General features: G+C 33.4%; 1 protein-coding gene across 1 annotated transcript in view; it reads right to left on the bottom strand.

The window, feature by feature from the left end:
* Nucleotides 1–508: 508 nt before the first annotated feature.
* Nucleotides 509–17,357, bottom strand: part of LOC127958546 (RNA-binding protein Musashi homolog 1) — a 29,915-nt gene continuing 13,066 nt past the window's right edge. Inside the window, exons 7-14 of the mRNA XM_052557445.1 lie at nt 11,003–11,051; nt 7,847–7,929; nt 6,738–6,855; nt 5,617–5,697; nt 4,673–4,729; nt 4,057–4,116; nt 3,806–3,960; nt 509–2,742 (exon numbers count right to left, since the gene is read on the bottom strand). Coding sequence (XP_052413405.1) covers nt 2,701–2,742; nt 3,806–3,960; nt 4,057–4,116; nt 4,673–4,729; nt 5,617–5,697; nt 6,738–6,855; nt 7,847–7,929; nt 11,003–11,051 — 645 coding nt within the window. The 3' untranslated portion in view covers nt 509–2,700. The remainder of the gene's footprint in view (nt 2,743–3,805; nt 3,961–4,056; nt 4,117–4,672; nt 4,730–5,616; nt 5,698–6,737; nt 6,856–7,846; nt 7,930–11,002; nt 11,052–17,357) is intronic.

Here is a 17,357-nt window from a genome sequence, read left to right as displayed (position 1 = left end):
AATGTTTTTTATGGTTTTAGTCTTAGCATTAGTTAACTATTATAACCCTGATACAAAAAGTTTAATTTGTTTAAAGTTTTTTTAATATTGAAACCTTAATTTATCTTTAAAATGTTTGATATATAAAAGCATTTAAAAATTATTTTATTAATAATCCCTTAATTTTGATGACTTTATTCTGAAACAATTATATACACGTAAAAAACATTTTTAAATATTTGTAATTACGTAATCTTCAAAAAGTACTGAGATTTTTGTCCAAATTTTTTATTCTTTTATATTCTGTTTTTTATGAAATGGTTAATATTCAGGGTTTACAACATTCCATATTCCAAAACCATATTAACTTTTCCACAGAATATTTTTGGTTTTGCTTTTGCATTAACTACTCAAATTACATTACAAAGAGTCTAATCCATTCTGCATATTACCAAAACAATCTCTGCTAACACTCCCTGACAATGCAATAAAAACCACAAAGAAAATCATGAACGCAGAGACCATCAAATGGAATGTTTTAAAATAATTTATTAGGATCTTTTTACTTGAAAATTTCCAGAGGTGAAAAATAAAAAAATACAGTAAAGGGACAGCAGACCAGCGTATTTGAGCATCAGGTCACAGTGTTGACGTGCAGCTCCACAGCAACGGGACGGAGCGCCGCCCACTGATGCTTTCCAGTTTCACCGCTGATCCCCTTCAACAAGTCCTCCAAACAAACAGCTAACATGTACGGTAAAAATCTGAGAAACTTTCAAGGGGTTAAAACGGATCTTGAAAAATATAGCTTTTTTTCTGAAAAATAATTCTTAATGCCACATAACCGCCGTCGTATTCGTACCACTGTTAACGGCGTTCGTTATTACTTGAGTGTAAAAATAACTTATTGCTTTTTGTTGGTTAAATAGTTACAGTGTGTGCCGTGCAGTAGTTTTGTGAGGCGTCCCTGTCAGCTGGAGATTCGGTCGTCACGTGACCACTGCTCCAAAGAGAGGCTACACGTGTCAAATGGAAGACCGGAAACAAATGCAACTAAGTAGAAATCAAACAGATGCAATGTTGCTGAAATGAAAAAAAAAATCACTCTGGATGCGTGTTATTAGTCAAGCGTAACAATTTTCCCAGAAGGCCTCTATTAGAGCTGTGTTGACAGAGACGTTCCTCTCCTTTACTGGCAGAGACGAGACAGTTTCAAAGGTGGCAGTTGAATGCATGTAAACTAGCTACGTGTACATCCATACTTCAGTTACACTCACACACGCATCCAAACACACAACGACAGGTGTAACAGCGCTCAGACTCCTTTGCGTTGTAAATTTGTCCTTCATTTCTTCCAAAAACAGCATTGTACCGTCGAAAAACGAAAAGAAAAAGGAGAACGGTAAAGATTTACAATAGAAGTACACCGCGCAAAAAAATTATACATATAATATATGTTTCCAAAAACAGCATGAAGAGAAGCCCAGCAGCCGTGCTCTTCGAAACTGAGGTGGATCAAGACCGCGTTTCCGTTTCCCAAAAAACGGGACCAAATCAGTTGCTCTAATGGAAAACACAACCTGGTTTGTCAGCGATGCGGTTTGACGCCTCATAAGTGACAACAAACATCAAACAACATGGTTTCCCAATGGTTTAAAATTCAGTGAGGAAAGCATGAGGATTCATAAAAAAACAAAACGACAGAAAGGTCTGTTGATCTGGACAATTTAGTCCAAAAAAGCATCAAACGTTTGATCGTAGTATAAATGTCGAGTCGAAAGTGAGAAGAGCACAACCAAAGACCCACATCGGTCCAACTTGGTCATGAAAATAGTCTCAGAAATGCAAGATTCAATGTGAAAAAATATGTTTGCATGTTAAAAACCATAAAGGACCCTCAACCCTCCCGCAACCCCAAGTCGATCGTTCTTTCCGAACCCTCCCAAAATCCATGCAATATGTACAGTATCTACAAAAAGAAGCTGAACAATGAGCCTCAACAAGAGCAGAACCCATTTCTGTGTAAAAATGTGTGAGATATTCTTACATCTGAAAAAAATGCAGATTCATGCAGAAAATTCATGAGTGAGGCCGATGTTTCTCGCGTAAAAACCAATTGTACGAAAAAAATAACAGATTCAGCTTAGGAAATGTTCGAGTAACATTATATATGCTACGTAAAAACTACCAAAATATACATTTTTGTCCTGTTTTTTTTTATGAATTTGATTCATTCTTCATTCATTTGTTCTGTGTTGTTTAGATTCGTTTAAAAAATAAACAAATCCTGTTTTGTTTTGTTTTTTTCAGCTTCGTGCTCCTTCTCTCTCTTTCTCTCTTTCTCAACATCATCTGTTACAGCATGAGTACAGTAAAAACATAAATACACAGTCAGCAAAAATATGTAACAAATGCAGAAAAAAAAATTTCTGAAAAAAAAAAAAAAAACGAAATTCCTTGCGTGTTTCTAAACGTACAATCAAACAATATTGTTTTGACAAGGTTTTTTTTTTTTTTCAAAATACGGCAGCATATCATAAATGAGTTTGATACATCAAAAAGGAAATACGGGATGAGGAAAACGAAAAGTGATGTTAGTAGAGAATAGAGAAAAATAAAAGGTGGAAACTCCAGAGCACGTGGGGTTCGTCCAATAAACACGTCACGTCGTCACAAGCACGTGAGTTTCTCCTCCCACGCTGGACCCTGATTGGACGCCCCTCAGTGGTAGCCATTGGTAAAGGCTGTTGCAATCAAAGGACCCTTGGAGGAGAAAAAAAAGAGGTGTTAAAAAATCTTTTGAGCAATGGAAGTCTTTGTGGCAAGATATTCTTGAGAGATTTCAAGCAGGAATGCAAAGCTCATATTTTTATTGCATTTTGCTCATTGCAATTTTATGTATAAAATGTGTTAGGAATGTGTTAAGTTGTTTCAGTGGTTGTCATCTCTGGTGCAGTGTGTTCTTATAAGTGCTGTCTTTGCTAACCAAAACAAAAACTATTAATTTTTTTCTTTTTTTCTTTTCAATTTAAAAGAATTTGAAATGAAATAAAAGTATTAGATGAAAAACCTAAACTTTATGCAAAAATGTAAAATACTGTCAGCGAACTGAAATAGTAAGTTAAAATACTAAAATTACTACAACTAAAACTGAGATAAAAATAAATTGAAGTAGAAATATAAGTAAAAAATAAAATAAAAAAACTATATGAATTAAAATATGAATTGATATATAAAATAAAATAAAATAAAAATATATATACATTTTGAATTAAAAAGTTTTCTTCAAATATTAATAAATACTACAACAACATATAAATAAGTTTTATACTTTAAAATTGGAGAGGTCTGTTGTTAGCAGTACTGTTATTGTTAAATAAAACTAAATAACGAAATAAAACAAAAGTATTAGATGAAAAACCTATACTTATAAAACTAGAAATTAGTAGTTAGAGGAAACTAACTGTAATAAGTACTGAAATCAAAAATAAAAAAATAAAAAGATATTTAAACAAATAAAACTAATGAAAATTAGAAAAGCACATAACAAAATTGCAAAAACTTAAAATAAAATGTAAAAAAAAATATTAAGCTAATATAAAATTAATTATTAATAAATGCTACAATATTATGTAAAGACTGAAATAACACTGATACTTCGGGCCACATGCAAATTATAAAATATAAATAACAGTGCATACCAAAATAAATAGTAATGCACTTTCAATGGAATTCAATGGGGCTCATAAATCGAGTCGCGTGGACTTCAATATTTATTACTTTTGTCCTTTTTGACAATAAAGTTATTGAATCTGATTGAACCTACCCCGAGTCCGTGTCCGAACCCTGTGCTGGGGGCGGGACTTGCCGCACTGATATAGCTGCTGATTCCTGAATCCTGATTGGCTGCTGCATACAGCTCTGCCATTGGCCCAGGGCTGCTGGTGCTCAGGAAGCCAGCGGTACGTGAAGGGGTGGAACCTACAAGACAGATGTCTTAAATATTCAGAAGGTGCTTTACAAGTGGAAAGAGTTTCATAAATCTCAAAAACTGACAGTAAATGTGATTTTGCGTACCTCTGACCACTGCTGCAGCTGCGGCCGCTGCCATCGGTCCGTAGGCCGTCAGTGGAATGGCTGAAGGACAGAGAGACACAGGATGCCACACAAATACATGTCAGTTTGAGATCCTTTAATATCCTGTTACATGTGTTAAATGTTATGGTGAAAAGTCAACTAAGCTGTGTGTTCAGTGCATGTTATTCTAATGCTTGCTTCTGGAATCTTTTTGGAAAAATGTCCACATCGGACAACTCTGTAAGCCCTGTCATTGGGCAGAAAGTAATAATAATGTGATTTTTTTATGTATGTATATATATATATATATATATATATATATATATGTATGCAGCTTTTGTAGTCTGGATGTAATATTACTGCCTTTAAGCAGTCTTGCATGTTAATTTAAGGCTCAACCAGTGACTAGTTTAGGAAAACTTGGTTGAAAACACATGATTGCATTGCAGAATTGACACACTGCAGTTCTGTCTCGGACCTTTAATTTAAATGAAGGAGAACACACACAGTTTTTTGGGAAAATCAGCAGCATGTGTGTTCCGTGTGCAGCCGTGTGTTCATGTGTGCGTGTGATTGAACACAGAGAGCTTCTTGTAAAACCAGACGAGTGACTAACCTGTGATCTCTTGGGGGTGAGAGGAAGTCAGAAGGGGTGCACGTTCTAAATGGAATTCTAGAACAGAAACGGGCAAAAGAGCGGTTTGTGAACAAACTCAGCGTAAACCAGCTCCAAGCTAAAACACCAACACACACACACAGTGAGTGTTTTTCCACAAGAAGTCCTATCTACGCAAACACACTGATGTACTCCATGAAAGGAGGCTTTAAAGCGGCAGAGGAGAGACACGTCTAAGCGCACTGAAACACACACAGCAATGCACTTACAGCCGGGTGCAGCTGCTACACAGGAGGAAAGGAAGGGAACAGATTGAGGTGCAGAAGGACACAAGGAACAAAAAGCACAAGGAAGAGAGAAACGGGAGGACGTCGTTAGATCGCTGATCTTAAGGTGTGGAGTTAGTTAGACATGGAGCCGTAACACACAGCGGTTAGTATTAGTGCTGGGTACTATGATGGTATCATGCAACTGAAACATTTCACTATGCTGCGCTAGAGCCAAATGCATGGATATTAGTTTTAATAAGTCAAGCTGAACTTATTATTAAAGACAAGTGTAGCTGTTTACGGGTGCAATGTCGCAGATCATCCAATCACTCTTTAGATTCTGTTTTTTGGGTTTGTTTTTTAATAATTTGAAGCTGTTTCTCAACTAATGACAGACAAAACAATAATTTGTCATGAATAATCTTTTGGTTTGCATGCATCAACTAAAACTGCATCGCCACATTTTAGTAAAAACATAAATGAAATCATATGTCTATATATATGTCTATACACACAAACACACATGTATGGTCAAGTGATTTAAATCCAGTATATATTAATGTATAAATATTATATATCAATATATATTCACTTTAATCTGTAAGTATATTATACATTATGATATATACGACAAATATAATTTTAAAGATTAATAGATAGATAAGATAGACTTGCCTGGGAACTGGTATGTGTATCCTGGTGTGATTCCTGTGTATCCACGACTGGCGTAAGTGGCCGTCTGGAACCCTGGGTAACCTGAACAGAGAAAGCATAGTGTTTAAGACAAGGCCAGATTATTTGGTAACACTTTTCAATAATGTCTGTTTCTATACAGTGGGGCAATTCCTGTTCCTGTTCTGACTCACGGTATGTAAGTAAGTTTTCATATGTAAAGGATTTGCCACTGATGATTCAAACACGAGTTTTGAGCACTGTAGAGTAGGCTTGTTGTTTGTCGTTTCTCTGATCACAAATGCAGTCATGTTTTTATGTTTACGCGACGCGATACGCAACAAAACGTATAAAAAGACAGTATAAGTCATTATAATCAGTAATTATGTCCCCACCGGATGCAACTAATGCCTCGTTTGCAATGGATTTTATTGTATTTGTCTATTTGCTCCGGGACACGTAACATTTCTGTCACAAGCTTGAGATATAGCTGGCCAATCAGCGTACACCTCGCTTTTCAGAACGAATAGCATTGTAAACGTGGTTCAGAAAGGCAGGGCATAGAGAAACAAAAATAATGTACTGTATGTAAAAAACAATGTGTTTTTTTACCTTAAACTGCATAAACATTTCATTACACCAAATACAAACAATAATTTTAACTTTTAGCAATGTCATATGACCCCTTTAACTAACTAATGTTTACAAAGTTATACCAATTATTTATACAGCAAGTCGTATGAAATGATAATTGAAAGCAATAATTCCTAATATAATATTTTAGTAACTCAGAATTTAATTCACAATTAATGATTGCATTAAATTAACTAAATTAATTTTCACTTATAAATGTAAATACTATTTATTTTTCATTGTTATAGCATTTGCCATAGTGACTGCTAAATTATTAATAGTGAATATAAATAAGAGCAAAACTTTTTTGTTTTCAACTCTGATTTGTGTCACACTCACAAACGTGCAGACACAAGTGCAGTTTCTGTTGAAAACAGCAGGCAGCGCTAGACTGTCACCAGAGAGGACTGCAGCGCTGCACTGACTGGATTTGCTCATATCAAATGAATGAGTTCACTGAGATTATTTGCCTTTTCCTTCTTTTAACTCACCCAGCATGCCGATACCCAGCATGAAGGCGTCCATGCCGTAGGGCATCACCCTGGAGCGGCCTCGCGCCGTACCTGTCGGTGACATCACTTCCTTCGGCTGAGCTTTTTTGCATTCCACCTTCAAAATCAAAAACGAATTCTCTTTAATATCAAGTTATTCTAGTTAAGTAGCATCTGAGACAAAATTACAAAACAATACAATTACATTTTCAATAAATTATTCCATCTTTTATTTTATTTTTAACTCTTTAAAATAGTTTTAGAAGAATCATCTGAAATGAAGGTAATATTGAAAAATAACTATAAATGAAAATTCAATTATTATGTTATTCATTATTATGAGTTATGAATGAGGAACTTTTGAGATCAGATTTTTTATTATTATTATTATTATTATTATTATTATTATTATTTTATGGATCTTTATTTTTCTTCACTTTTTATTTCTTCAAATTAATTTTACATTTGAGACAAGGTTGACACTTTAAATGACTATGAACTGAGAAACTTTATGAAGTCCATGGAGGTCTGCATCAGCAACATTTGAGCAGTACAATTTTCTTCAACTAAATCACAATTGAAATCTCTTTAATATCTCATCAAGTTATTGTAGTAATTTCAACCAAATTCAATTTAATCAAAAGAAAATATTTTGGAGAGGCATCTGCAACAAAATTGAATCTTGAAATATAATTCTATAAAAGAGTCATTTTTGAATTAAAATTTCCTTTAGTAAGAGAATGACTTTTTTCTTGATAATCCAGTGATTTAAATACTATGTGTACATATAAAATTGCCATAATAAATTTGATATATAATTAATATTTTCGGATAACCTAGTAATTTACATTTTCAAATTTCAATCTTTTATTTATTTTAAGTTGGTTTACATCTATATCTATCTATCTATCTATCTATCTATCTATCTATCTATCTATCTATCTATCTCTATATATATATATATATATATATATATATATATATATATATATATATATATATATATATATATATAAGATAGATAGATAGATATCATGAATGTATAAAAAAGGTTCAAACACACACACACACACAGAGAGATAGTGTTTCATAGCAGAACACACTCTCACCATCTTGTTGTTGATCTCGTGAAAGTGGATCTCGCAGACCTTTTCCACCACGTCTTCATTCTCAAAGGTCACGAAGCCAAAACCTGCAGAGCAAGAACACACATGCACTCTTTACCAATCACAAACATAGCATTGCTTTCAAACACTGAATCTTGTGTGCTTATTTGGTCCAGTTTGATCCTGGCATGACCTTTCCCCTTCTTCTTTCTCATTCTCTGTACTCTCTTTTGTTCTGTTGCCATCTGTTCATATATTCAGTTCATTCTGTCAGGAGGTTAGCTCCTCACCTGCTGTATTTACCTGTCCTACTCAATCCCGCCCACTCATCTGTCACTCACTACAGGCTCCGCCCACCGGCTGTCAGTCAGACTTTCCTTGCCAAAGTGAATGACGGTTTAACCTCTGAACTACTAACCAGCTCAACATTACCCTGCATGACCTTTTTAGCAATGCCTCTAAATGGAGAGGAGACTGACGAGAAGAGAAAGGATCTTTAATATTTCACCAAGTTATTAAAAAGCAGCATTTGAGCAATTATTTTTTCTTAATAAATCTGGTTGATCTTTTTTTTTTTTTACTCCAAATGAACGTTGATGCTTAACTGATGTATAAATGAGAACTCAAGTATTATTAAATATTCCTCAAGTATAAGAGAAATACCAAATGAGTTATTCTATTATATTACTATTGTATAAAATAACATATACTATTATATTATATATACTTATGCTATACTATAATATCTATAGACACAAATTGAGACTTGTTTCAAGGCCAAGTTTAGGAGAAGTTAATATATTAAATGAAATATAACTCCATTTAGTCTTCCGAACGATCAACCTTTGAGCAGTTGCATTTGTCTTCCATACAAAAATGTGTTCTTTTATTTTTAATTTTAAAATAGAAAACATAGTGAAGTTAATAGTTCATACTGAACTTCTGAGCAGGAAAATATTCCTCAAATTATTCTAGTATTTCCAGACATCAATCAAGATATCAAATATCAACGTGATATTGAAATAGTAAACACATTGTCTCCTTAAACTATGAAAGAGTAAATTTTACTTTCATCTTTTGTTTACATTATATATTATTTTTTATCTTTAATATCATACATTTTAGACTAAATTGATGCTGAAGCATAAGTATAAATAAATCAAAATGCCAATATGAACGTGCAACTTTTGTGCAGTAAAATACTCTTCAAGCACAAAAGAAAAAATAAGTATCTAAAGGCAAAGTTGATATTAAAATATAAAGGAAATAAACTCCATTGAGTTATTAAAGAAACAATCTTTCAGCAATTAAATTTGACTTTAGTAAGAGAATTGATTCCATTTTCTTATTTTATTTTATATATTATTTTATTTATTTTATATTATATATGGATTTTTATTTCAATTCTTCAAAAGCATTTTGGGAGAAACGTCTGAGATGAAGCTGATACTAGAGCATATTAAAGCTTACATCTCCTGAGTTATGAATGAACAATGGTTGAGTTGTAAAATATTCCTCAAGTTCAATCAGAAAGGATACAAGAAGAGAAAAGAAGAGAAGAAATGAGAAGAGACGAGTCTCGGAGGGTCTTAACATTAAGATTAAACATTACTATGAGTGCAGGTGGAAAAAGAATGGGATCCAGGTCTTCTACCAAATTTTGAAAACCTGCTTAACTGCTTATCACAATTCTGTTAGTGAGGCAAAATCCAAATATTTCTCAAACTTGATCGCAAACAAATTCCAATAGGCCTAAGGTTCTTTTCAAAACCATAAATTCTGTTCTTAATCCTATTGTTCACTCAGTTCCTGATGTAAATATTGAGACGTGCACACAATTTTCTGAATTGTTTTTGTTCAGAAAATTCAAGATATCAGATCCCACCTCTCTCCTTTTGTCCCTGATCACTCTCATCTTGTTCATTCATCCAGCGGCTTTACAAATTTTCAGCCAGTGTCTTTATCTCAATTACTCAAAATAATTTCTCTGATGAAACTGACATTTTGTCATTACAATGTATTGCCTGGTGGACTGTTTTGAGAGGTTTTAGACACAATCAGCTATTATGAACAGCTTTTTAATAAATTAAATACATATTTCCAGAAAGTTTTTATCATGCTGTTGTACAGCCCCAATTGAAAGGCCCTCACCTTAACCCAACTGCGCATAACAATTACCTATCTCTAAACTCTCATTAATTTCAAAGGTTTTGGAAAAAGTTGCACTCTCACAGTTTACTTCATACCTGGATACTTTTAATATTTTAGACCCATTTCAATATGGTTTTAGAGTCAGCATTGCTGAAGGTCACAAATGACATTCTGCTGTCCATTGATTCTGGGTCATCTGCAATCCTGATGATTTTAGATTTAAGTGCCGCATTTCATAATGTTGAACACGATATTCTTCTAAAACGATTTGAGTGTGTTTTGTGGGATCAGGGACTAGCTGTAGGGTAGTTCGCCTCATACTTATAGGGGAGGATTTTTTTTAAAAATTTCGGGTCATTTACTTCACCCCCTGCGTCTATATATTGTGGTGTTCCTCAGGGATCCATGCTTGGCCCTCTTTTGTTTTCCCTTTACATGCTCCCCTTGGGCTCAATACTCCAGAAACATAACATTAATTATCATTGTTATGCTGATGACCTCCAACTATATCTTTCAGTCAAACCAGGAAATGACTTTTCATTAGATCATCTTTTCATACGCCTAAACTGCTTTGGGTGTGTGTTCACGATTTGTGTGTGTTCACTGCTGTGTGTGTGTGCACCTTGGACGGGTTAAATGCAGAGCATGAATTTTGATTCTGATGCTTTTGAATCTAGCTTAAATACTTATTTTTATTCTTTAGCATTTAAATGATGCTGTGTATGTACTTTGAATAGTTTAATTGGTGTTATACCCCCCCACCACCACCACCCTTTTCTCTTTTAAATTAAGTTATTTTTATTGTAAAGCACTTTGGAACAACTATGTTTGTGTTAAACTTGTGCTCATAAATAAAATTTGCCTTGCTTTGCCTGGCCTAACATCAGCTCCTGAATGACTCCAGAAGCATGTAGACACTTGACTGCTGTTGTATAATTATATGACTCAACGAGGCTTTGAATGTGAGTGTGTGCATTTGCGTGTGTGAGTGCCCGAATGCCGCCTTACCTCGGTGCCTGTTGGTGGTTTTGTCAAACATTAGCATCGCGTCATCAACCTGCAGACAAAACACACACACACAAAAGAGAGGGATGAGACACTCTAAGCCATTACCCAGCATGAGGCACTATTGTGAGGCTCTGGAGAAACAGAAAGGGGCAGCAGATGGAGGGGCCGAGCGGGGAGGGGGAACAGAGAGAGAGAGAGAGATGGACAGAGAGAAAGAGAAGAAAGAGAATATGGGTGGAAGCAAGAGAATGGAGCTGAAATAAAAGAGGAGAAAGCGATGGCTGTGAACACTTTGAAGCACCTCAGCTTCAGCAAACAACTCTCTTTGTTCTTGTTATTTCATAAGATCTGGTTCTGCTTTAAGACCCAGATGTTACACTGGAAATCAAACGGCAAATTAAAAGACTACCAAAATTGTCTGTGGTACAAAATAAAAGTTCTTTCTGGAACTTCAAAAAAGCGTTAACTGTGCTTAATTTAAACACTTGATTTATTTTCAGATTTTTAATGCTGAAGGAAAATTCTGGATAATTTTGTCCAGTAATTTCTATGATTTCTGTGATTTTTTTTTCTTCAAATAATTATTTATATATATATATATATATATATATATATATATATATATATATATATATATATATATATATATATATATATATACACATGCGCATACATAAAAATATACAAGTAATGTAACATGACAAATTTATAATGATTATAGAAATTTTAAAAAATAAAATCACACACAAAACTAATCAAGCTTTATTTTAGAGTAGTATATAACTAGAAATGATTATTGACTAAAAATTTCCATGACTTTTCCAGGTCTTAAAAATTATCTGATATCCTGTTGTACACAATTATATAATAAGAATTATTTATTTATTTATTTTTCAAATGTTATCGAAATACACACACAAGAAATAAATCAAGCTGATAAGATATTTTAGAGCAGGTATAACTAGACAATTTTATATCGACTATAAACTTTTCCAAAACATTTCCAGATCTTAAAATTCCCTGATATCCTTTGTGTGTGATTACATTATGAGGATTTTAAAATAATAATAATTATAATTTTACAGTGATTTACACACAGGAAGCATTTCAAGCTGATAAAATATTTTAGAGCAAAGTATAACTAAACAATTTAGACTGACTATATGAATTTCCATGACTTTTCCAGGTTGTAAAATTCCCTGCTATCCTGTTGTGTGTGATTACATGGTAAGTTTTTAAAAATAATTAAAAAAATAATTGTATTAAATGGACGTCCATGTCCATGAACACCTCTCATTTTTGTGAGTTTGCGGGGGGAAATCTTTTCAATAACTCTCTTTGTCCTGTGCCCCCTTTCTCTTCAAACCCTCTCCAAAAGTTTACTATTCCCATGGAGACTCTGCAAAGAATTTCAATTAGAAGAATTGACCCCCTCCCTCGCTTCTCCTTTCATGAAAAGAACAGAGAGAGAGAGAGAGAGAGAGAGAGAGAGAGAGACGAGGAGCTGGATTATGGCTGCAACAGATAGTACTGGGCAAATAAACTTTGACAGAGTGAGACCAAAGTGTTTTCAGAAATGAAGCAAAGATCAGGCAAAAAATATTACAACAGAAGATAAATCTGCTAAAGCTATATACTTATTTAATCTGTCCTAACTTTTCATACAAATTCATAAGTCTTCTACCCATCAACAGGCACAAATTATTATAAAGACTTTAGATTACAGATAATATCACATGCTGTTCACAGAATCAATCAAAAACAGCTCATAACATTTATAAATCTGTTTGGATGGATCATATTTAAATCCATGACCACACCTCATTATAAACTTTATAAACTGCTGCTACAATTATTTGTTTGCAGCATAATCATTGATCATATTGTTGCTTGGCAACCCGTAAACTGCCTACAATTAGGCTAATGAACAATATTAATACTTTTTTTTAAATAATTGTTTATTAGTGGCAAGCATCACTTATTATTACTGTCTGCACATACTGAGACTGGTTATCATTGTTATTTATATTATTTTCATTACACACACAGTTGAAATTAATTGACTTTAATAATGTATATAGTATATTGTAATATAATAGTAATGTGTGTGTGTAAAATAGAAATCTATCTATCTTTCTGAAATGTAATTCTATAATAAATATATATAGAATTATATATATATATATATATATATATATATATATATATATATATATATATAATATAAGTAAACAATATAACAATATAGTAAACAATACATTTGTGTGTGTGTGTGCATATATAGCTGTCAAAAATTTTAATTAATTAATTAATTAAATAATTTAAACCTGTAAATAATAAAATAATATGAATAAAAATATAAATAATACAATTAAAATAAATAAATAAAATAATAACAAATACGTGACTTCTGTGGACAGGAAGGCACCAGCGAAGCCAGGGTCACATGGCTGAGCAGCACTTTTTAGTGCCACCTGGTTAAATGACCATGGGAAAGGTCAAACACTCTTAGCCCGGATGAGCCACTGTCAAACACACACTCTAGACTCTGACATTTAACTATAACCCTCTTCTGCCCCCCTCCTATTCACACACACACACACACCCTCCCCATCTTCCAAATCCAATGACACTGCAAAGTCAGGAGACGACAGCGGGCCGACAGCAGCTGCTGTGAGCATTAGCATGATGTCTGGTATGAAAAATGACCAGTGTGATGCTTGTGTTTTGTTACAAACAATGAGAAAAACAAGTGAAAGAGATGAAAAACTTGCTCTAGTTATCTATTAACCGTTCTTAAACAGAATGAGGGATGAACCGATACCGATAGCTGACTTTCATACTGGAATTTCAAACTTTAGGACAGAAATAATTGTTTACTGATTGTTCTGTGAATATGGATGAAACCTCAGATTCTTGAGGAGAGGTGTGTTGTTACTTTCCTAAGCACTTGGCAGACGATTAAACGACTGAAAAAATCCCTTCAATTTAGACTGAAGGACGGACTCGAGCCTCATCTAGAGAACAGAACATCTTCATAGAGATTCTTCACATCTGGACTAAGAAAGTATCCAGAACACCCTAGAAATGCCCTGGGAAGAAACTAGAAAACGCTAGCAAACTAGCATCATGCTTGCGAGTTTGACACAGACTCTGGCATGTATAAAATTATATTATCTGATTGCAAAATCATAATTTGATTCCAAAATCATAAATTAGAAAACATAAAATAAACAAATATATAGCATTGCCACACAGAATGCATAAAAAAGGTTTGGAAGCTGTCAAAAAAATGTAAAAATGAAATTGAAATAAATTAATTTAAAAAAGTTAAATAAAACAATAACATTAATAGCAATTAAAAGAACGATTAGAAATAAATATATAAATAGATGGAGATAAAGAGTATATACTAAATATAATAAAATATATAAAAAATATAATAATAATAATGAAATAAAACATAAAAAACATAATTTTTTGTATTGCCTAATTTTGTATTTGTGCCATTTGAATGTTTGTTTGCTTTGTTTGTTTGTTTATTAAGAAATTAATACTTTTATTCACCATGGATGCATTAAAATGATCAAAAGTGATAGTAAAGACATTTATAATGTTACAAAAGATTTCTACTTCAAATAAATGCTGTTCTTTTGAACTAACTAACTAAATAGATGAAGGAAGGAAGGAAGGAAGGAAGTGAATGGTAAAAAAAAAAAGTTTAAGAGGGCCATGCTTGAGAGATGAGAGCTAAAACACAGCCTAAAATCATTTTACACATCAAATCGAGAAACACCTTTGAGACGAATTAAAACAGACATGTTTGTGTGAACTGTCACGGATGCTCAGACTGAATAAACTGAGTTATTTAGTCTAGAATCATCTCAAAAACAAAACACTCTCTCTGTCCTCTCCAAAAGCCACTCAGGGATGCAACGGCAAGTATCCCGTTTCTGTTTTATTAAACAAGAAGAAGGTTAGATCTCCAGATAAAACTAGATTTTTATGCTTTCCTCATCTCTCGTTCTCCTTTTAAACAGGCCAGAGGACAAAAGCTCCAGTGAAGCTCTCTAATCGACACCTCTCATGGCTGACTGGAGACTAACTTTTCCAGTCTGTCCGTTCCAGTGCTCCTCTTCCTCTCAGTGTTTCATTATGTCCATTGTTGTGGGTCGGAGCGCTTGGACCCTCACTGTACTTCGCTTTTGTGGGGCTGATCATATTCCAATCATTTTGGATTGTGCCTAACAGATCAGGACAATGGAGGGCAGTGAGATTTCCCGGACAGGCTCGGACGGCCAGATTCCATGTGCTGCGTTTGTTTGATATCGATCCAACCGCTGAGTGAGAGGAGTGTGGAGGAAACGCATTTTCAGAGATTACAGGAAGAAAAAAATCTCCTTTGTAAAGTTGAACTTTGTCGAAAATGAATCAAATTTGCTTTCATAAATGTTCCTCTGTACTTGAATGCCCAAAATTGCATTTGTAACACATTTCACTTCTGTCTATGGGATATTTTGTTATTTTTCAGCATAATTACTCATCAGAAACTCATGAAATCATTTTAATATGCTGATTTGCTGCACAAGAAACGTTTCGGATTATTATTAATGTTGAAAACAGTTAGGAATAATAGGGTTCAAATAATATAATTTATTAAATACCAATTTAATTTAATAACAATTTAAATGCATTAAATGTATCAAATGTGACAGTTTATAATGTAAAAGAAAAATTAATAATTGAAAGATTTCTTTTTAAAAAATGTTGTTTTTTTAAGTTTCTATTCATCTAAGAAATCTTTCTACAAAATATCAAGAGGCAAAAACTGTCACAACATAGATAATAATAATAATAATAATAATAATAATAATAATAATATCATTATACATTTTTGAGCATCAATAATAATTGACCATAAAAAAATCTGCTTATTAGAATGATTTCTTAAGGATCATGTCACATTGCAGACTGCAAATCTGCATTTATTTGATCAAAATACAGTAGAAAAAAAATGTAATATATATATATATATATATATATATATATATATATATATATATATAAAAATATTGTTTTATATTTATACTACTGCTAATAATACTATTAATAATAAGAATACAGGTCAAAGAAATAAAGATTGTAAAAAATATAAAGTAAATGTTATAAAATGCACACACATTATATTATAAACATAAATGTATTCTACATTTATTTGAAATATTACTATTTATACTGTATTATATAGAGAAACAAATTTATATGATTTTTCCAAACATTTTGAGTATAAATAGGAATAAGGATTTCATGTTGCCTTTAAACTTTAAGCATTGCCTCATAAAGTCTACCCGACAGGCAACAGGTGCACGAGGACACTAATACATGTTTGTGAGTGTGTGCACCGCTGAACCCACATGTGCATTTACATATTTGAAAAAAAGAGCCCACATGCACCCAGTGTCACATTGAGATGTGTGTGGAGACAATAAGCCCAGCAGGTCACCGTGGAAACAAGCTTGAGAGGGTGGGGGGGCAGCAGCTGTTGCATCAGATTAGTTAAGATGCGGAGACCCTCCCCCTTTACCAGCAGCACCTTCACACCATTCCCTCCATCCTACCTTCACACTTCATATAAGAGTGATTCTGTAGACAGGAGCTACTTGAAGTGTCTTCCAAGCATGTTTCAATCATGCTCTTCATAAACCCTCAAATGAATATTTGTGTTTTCAAGTCAAAAACTGATTATTACAGCATGAACAACTTTCATAGACTATGTTTACTAAACTTCAACGCAATAGATGAAAGAAAACTGTGCCTATTTACAAAAGTCTAGCATTCAAAATACGGGGATCAGTAAGATTTTTTTAAAGTTAAAACAGTAATTTACTGTAGTTTTATCGTAAAATTTTATATATATATATATAAAATAAATAATAATAAAATAAAATCTTTAAAATAGTTTTTCATCAGAGAAATAAACTGCATTTTAAAATATATTCAGATAGAAAACAGCTATGTAAAATTGTTATAATAAGTCAAAATGTTACTCTTTTTACTGCATTTTTAAACTGAAAAAATCATCCCTAAATGTTTTACAGAAAATGGTCCCGACTAGTTGTTTGTGGGAAGTCGTGGCCTAATGGTTAGAGGGTTGGACTCCCAATCGAAGGGTTGTGAGTTCTAGTCTCGGGCCGGATGGAATTGTGGGTGGGGGGAGTGCATGTACAGTTCTCTCTCCACCTTCAATACCACGACTGAGGTGCCCTTGAGCAAGGCATCGAACCCCCAACTGCTCCCTGGGCGCCGCAGCATAAATGGCTGCCCACTGCTCTGGGTGTGTGCTCACAGTGTGTGT

The sequence above is a fragment of the Carassius gibelio genome, chromosome B5 (genome assembly GCF_023724105.1).
Source record: "Carassius gibelio isolate Cgi1373 ecotype wild population from Czech Republic chromosome B5, carGib1.2-hapl.c, whole genome shotgun sequence".
In the NCBI taxonomy this organism is placed as follows: domain Eukaryota; kingdom Metazoa; phylum Chordata; class Actinopteri; order Cypriniformes; family Cyprinidae; genus Carassius; species Carassius gibelio.
Note: the sequence above shows the minus strand (reverse complement) of the source record. Positions and strands in the feature narration are given on the sequence as shown.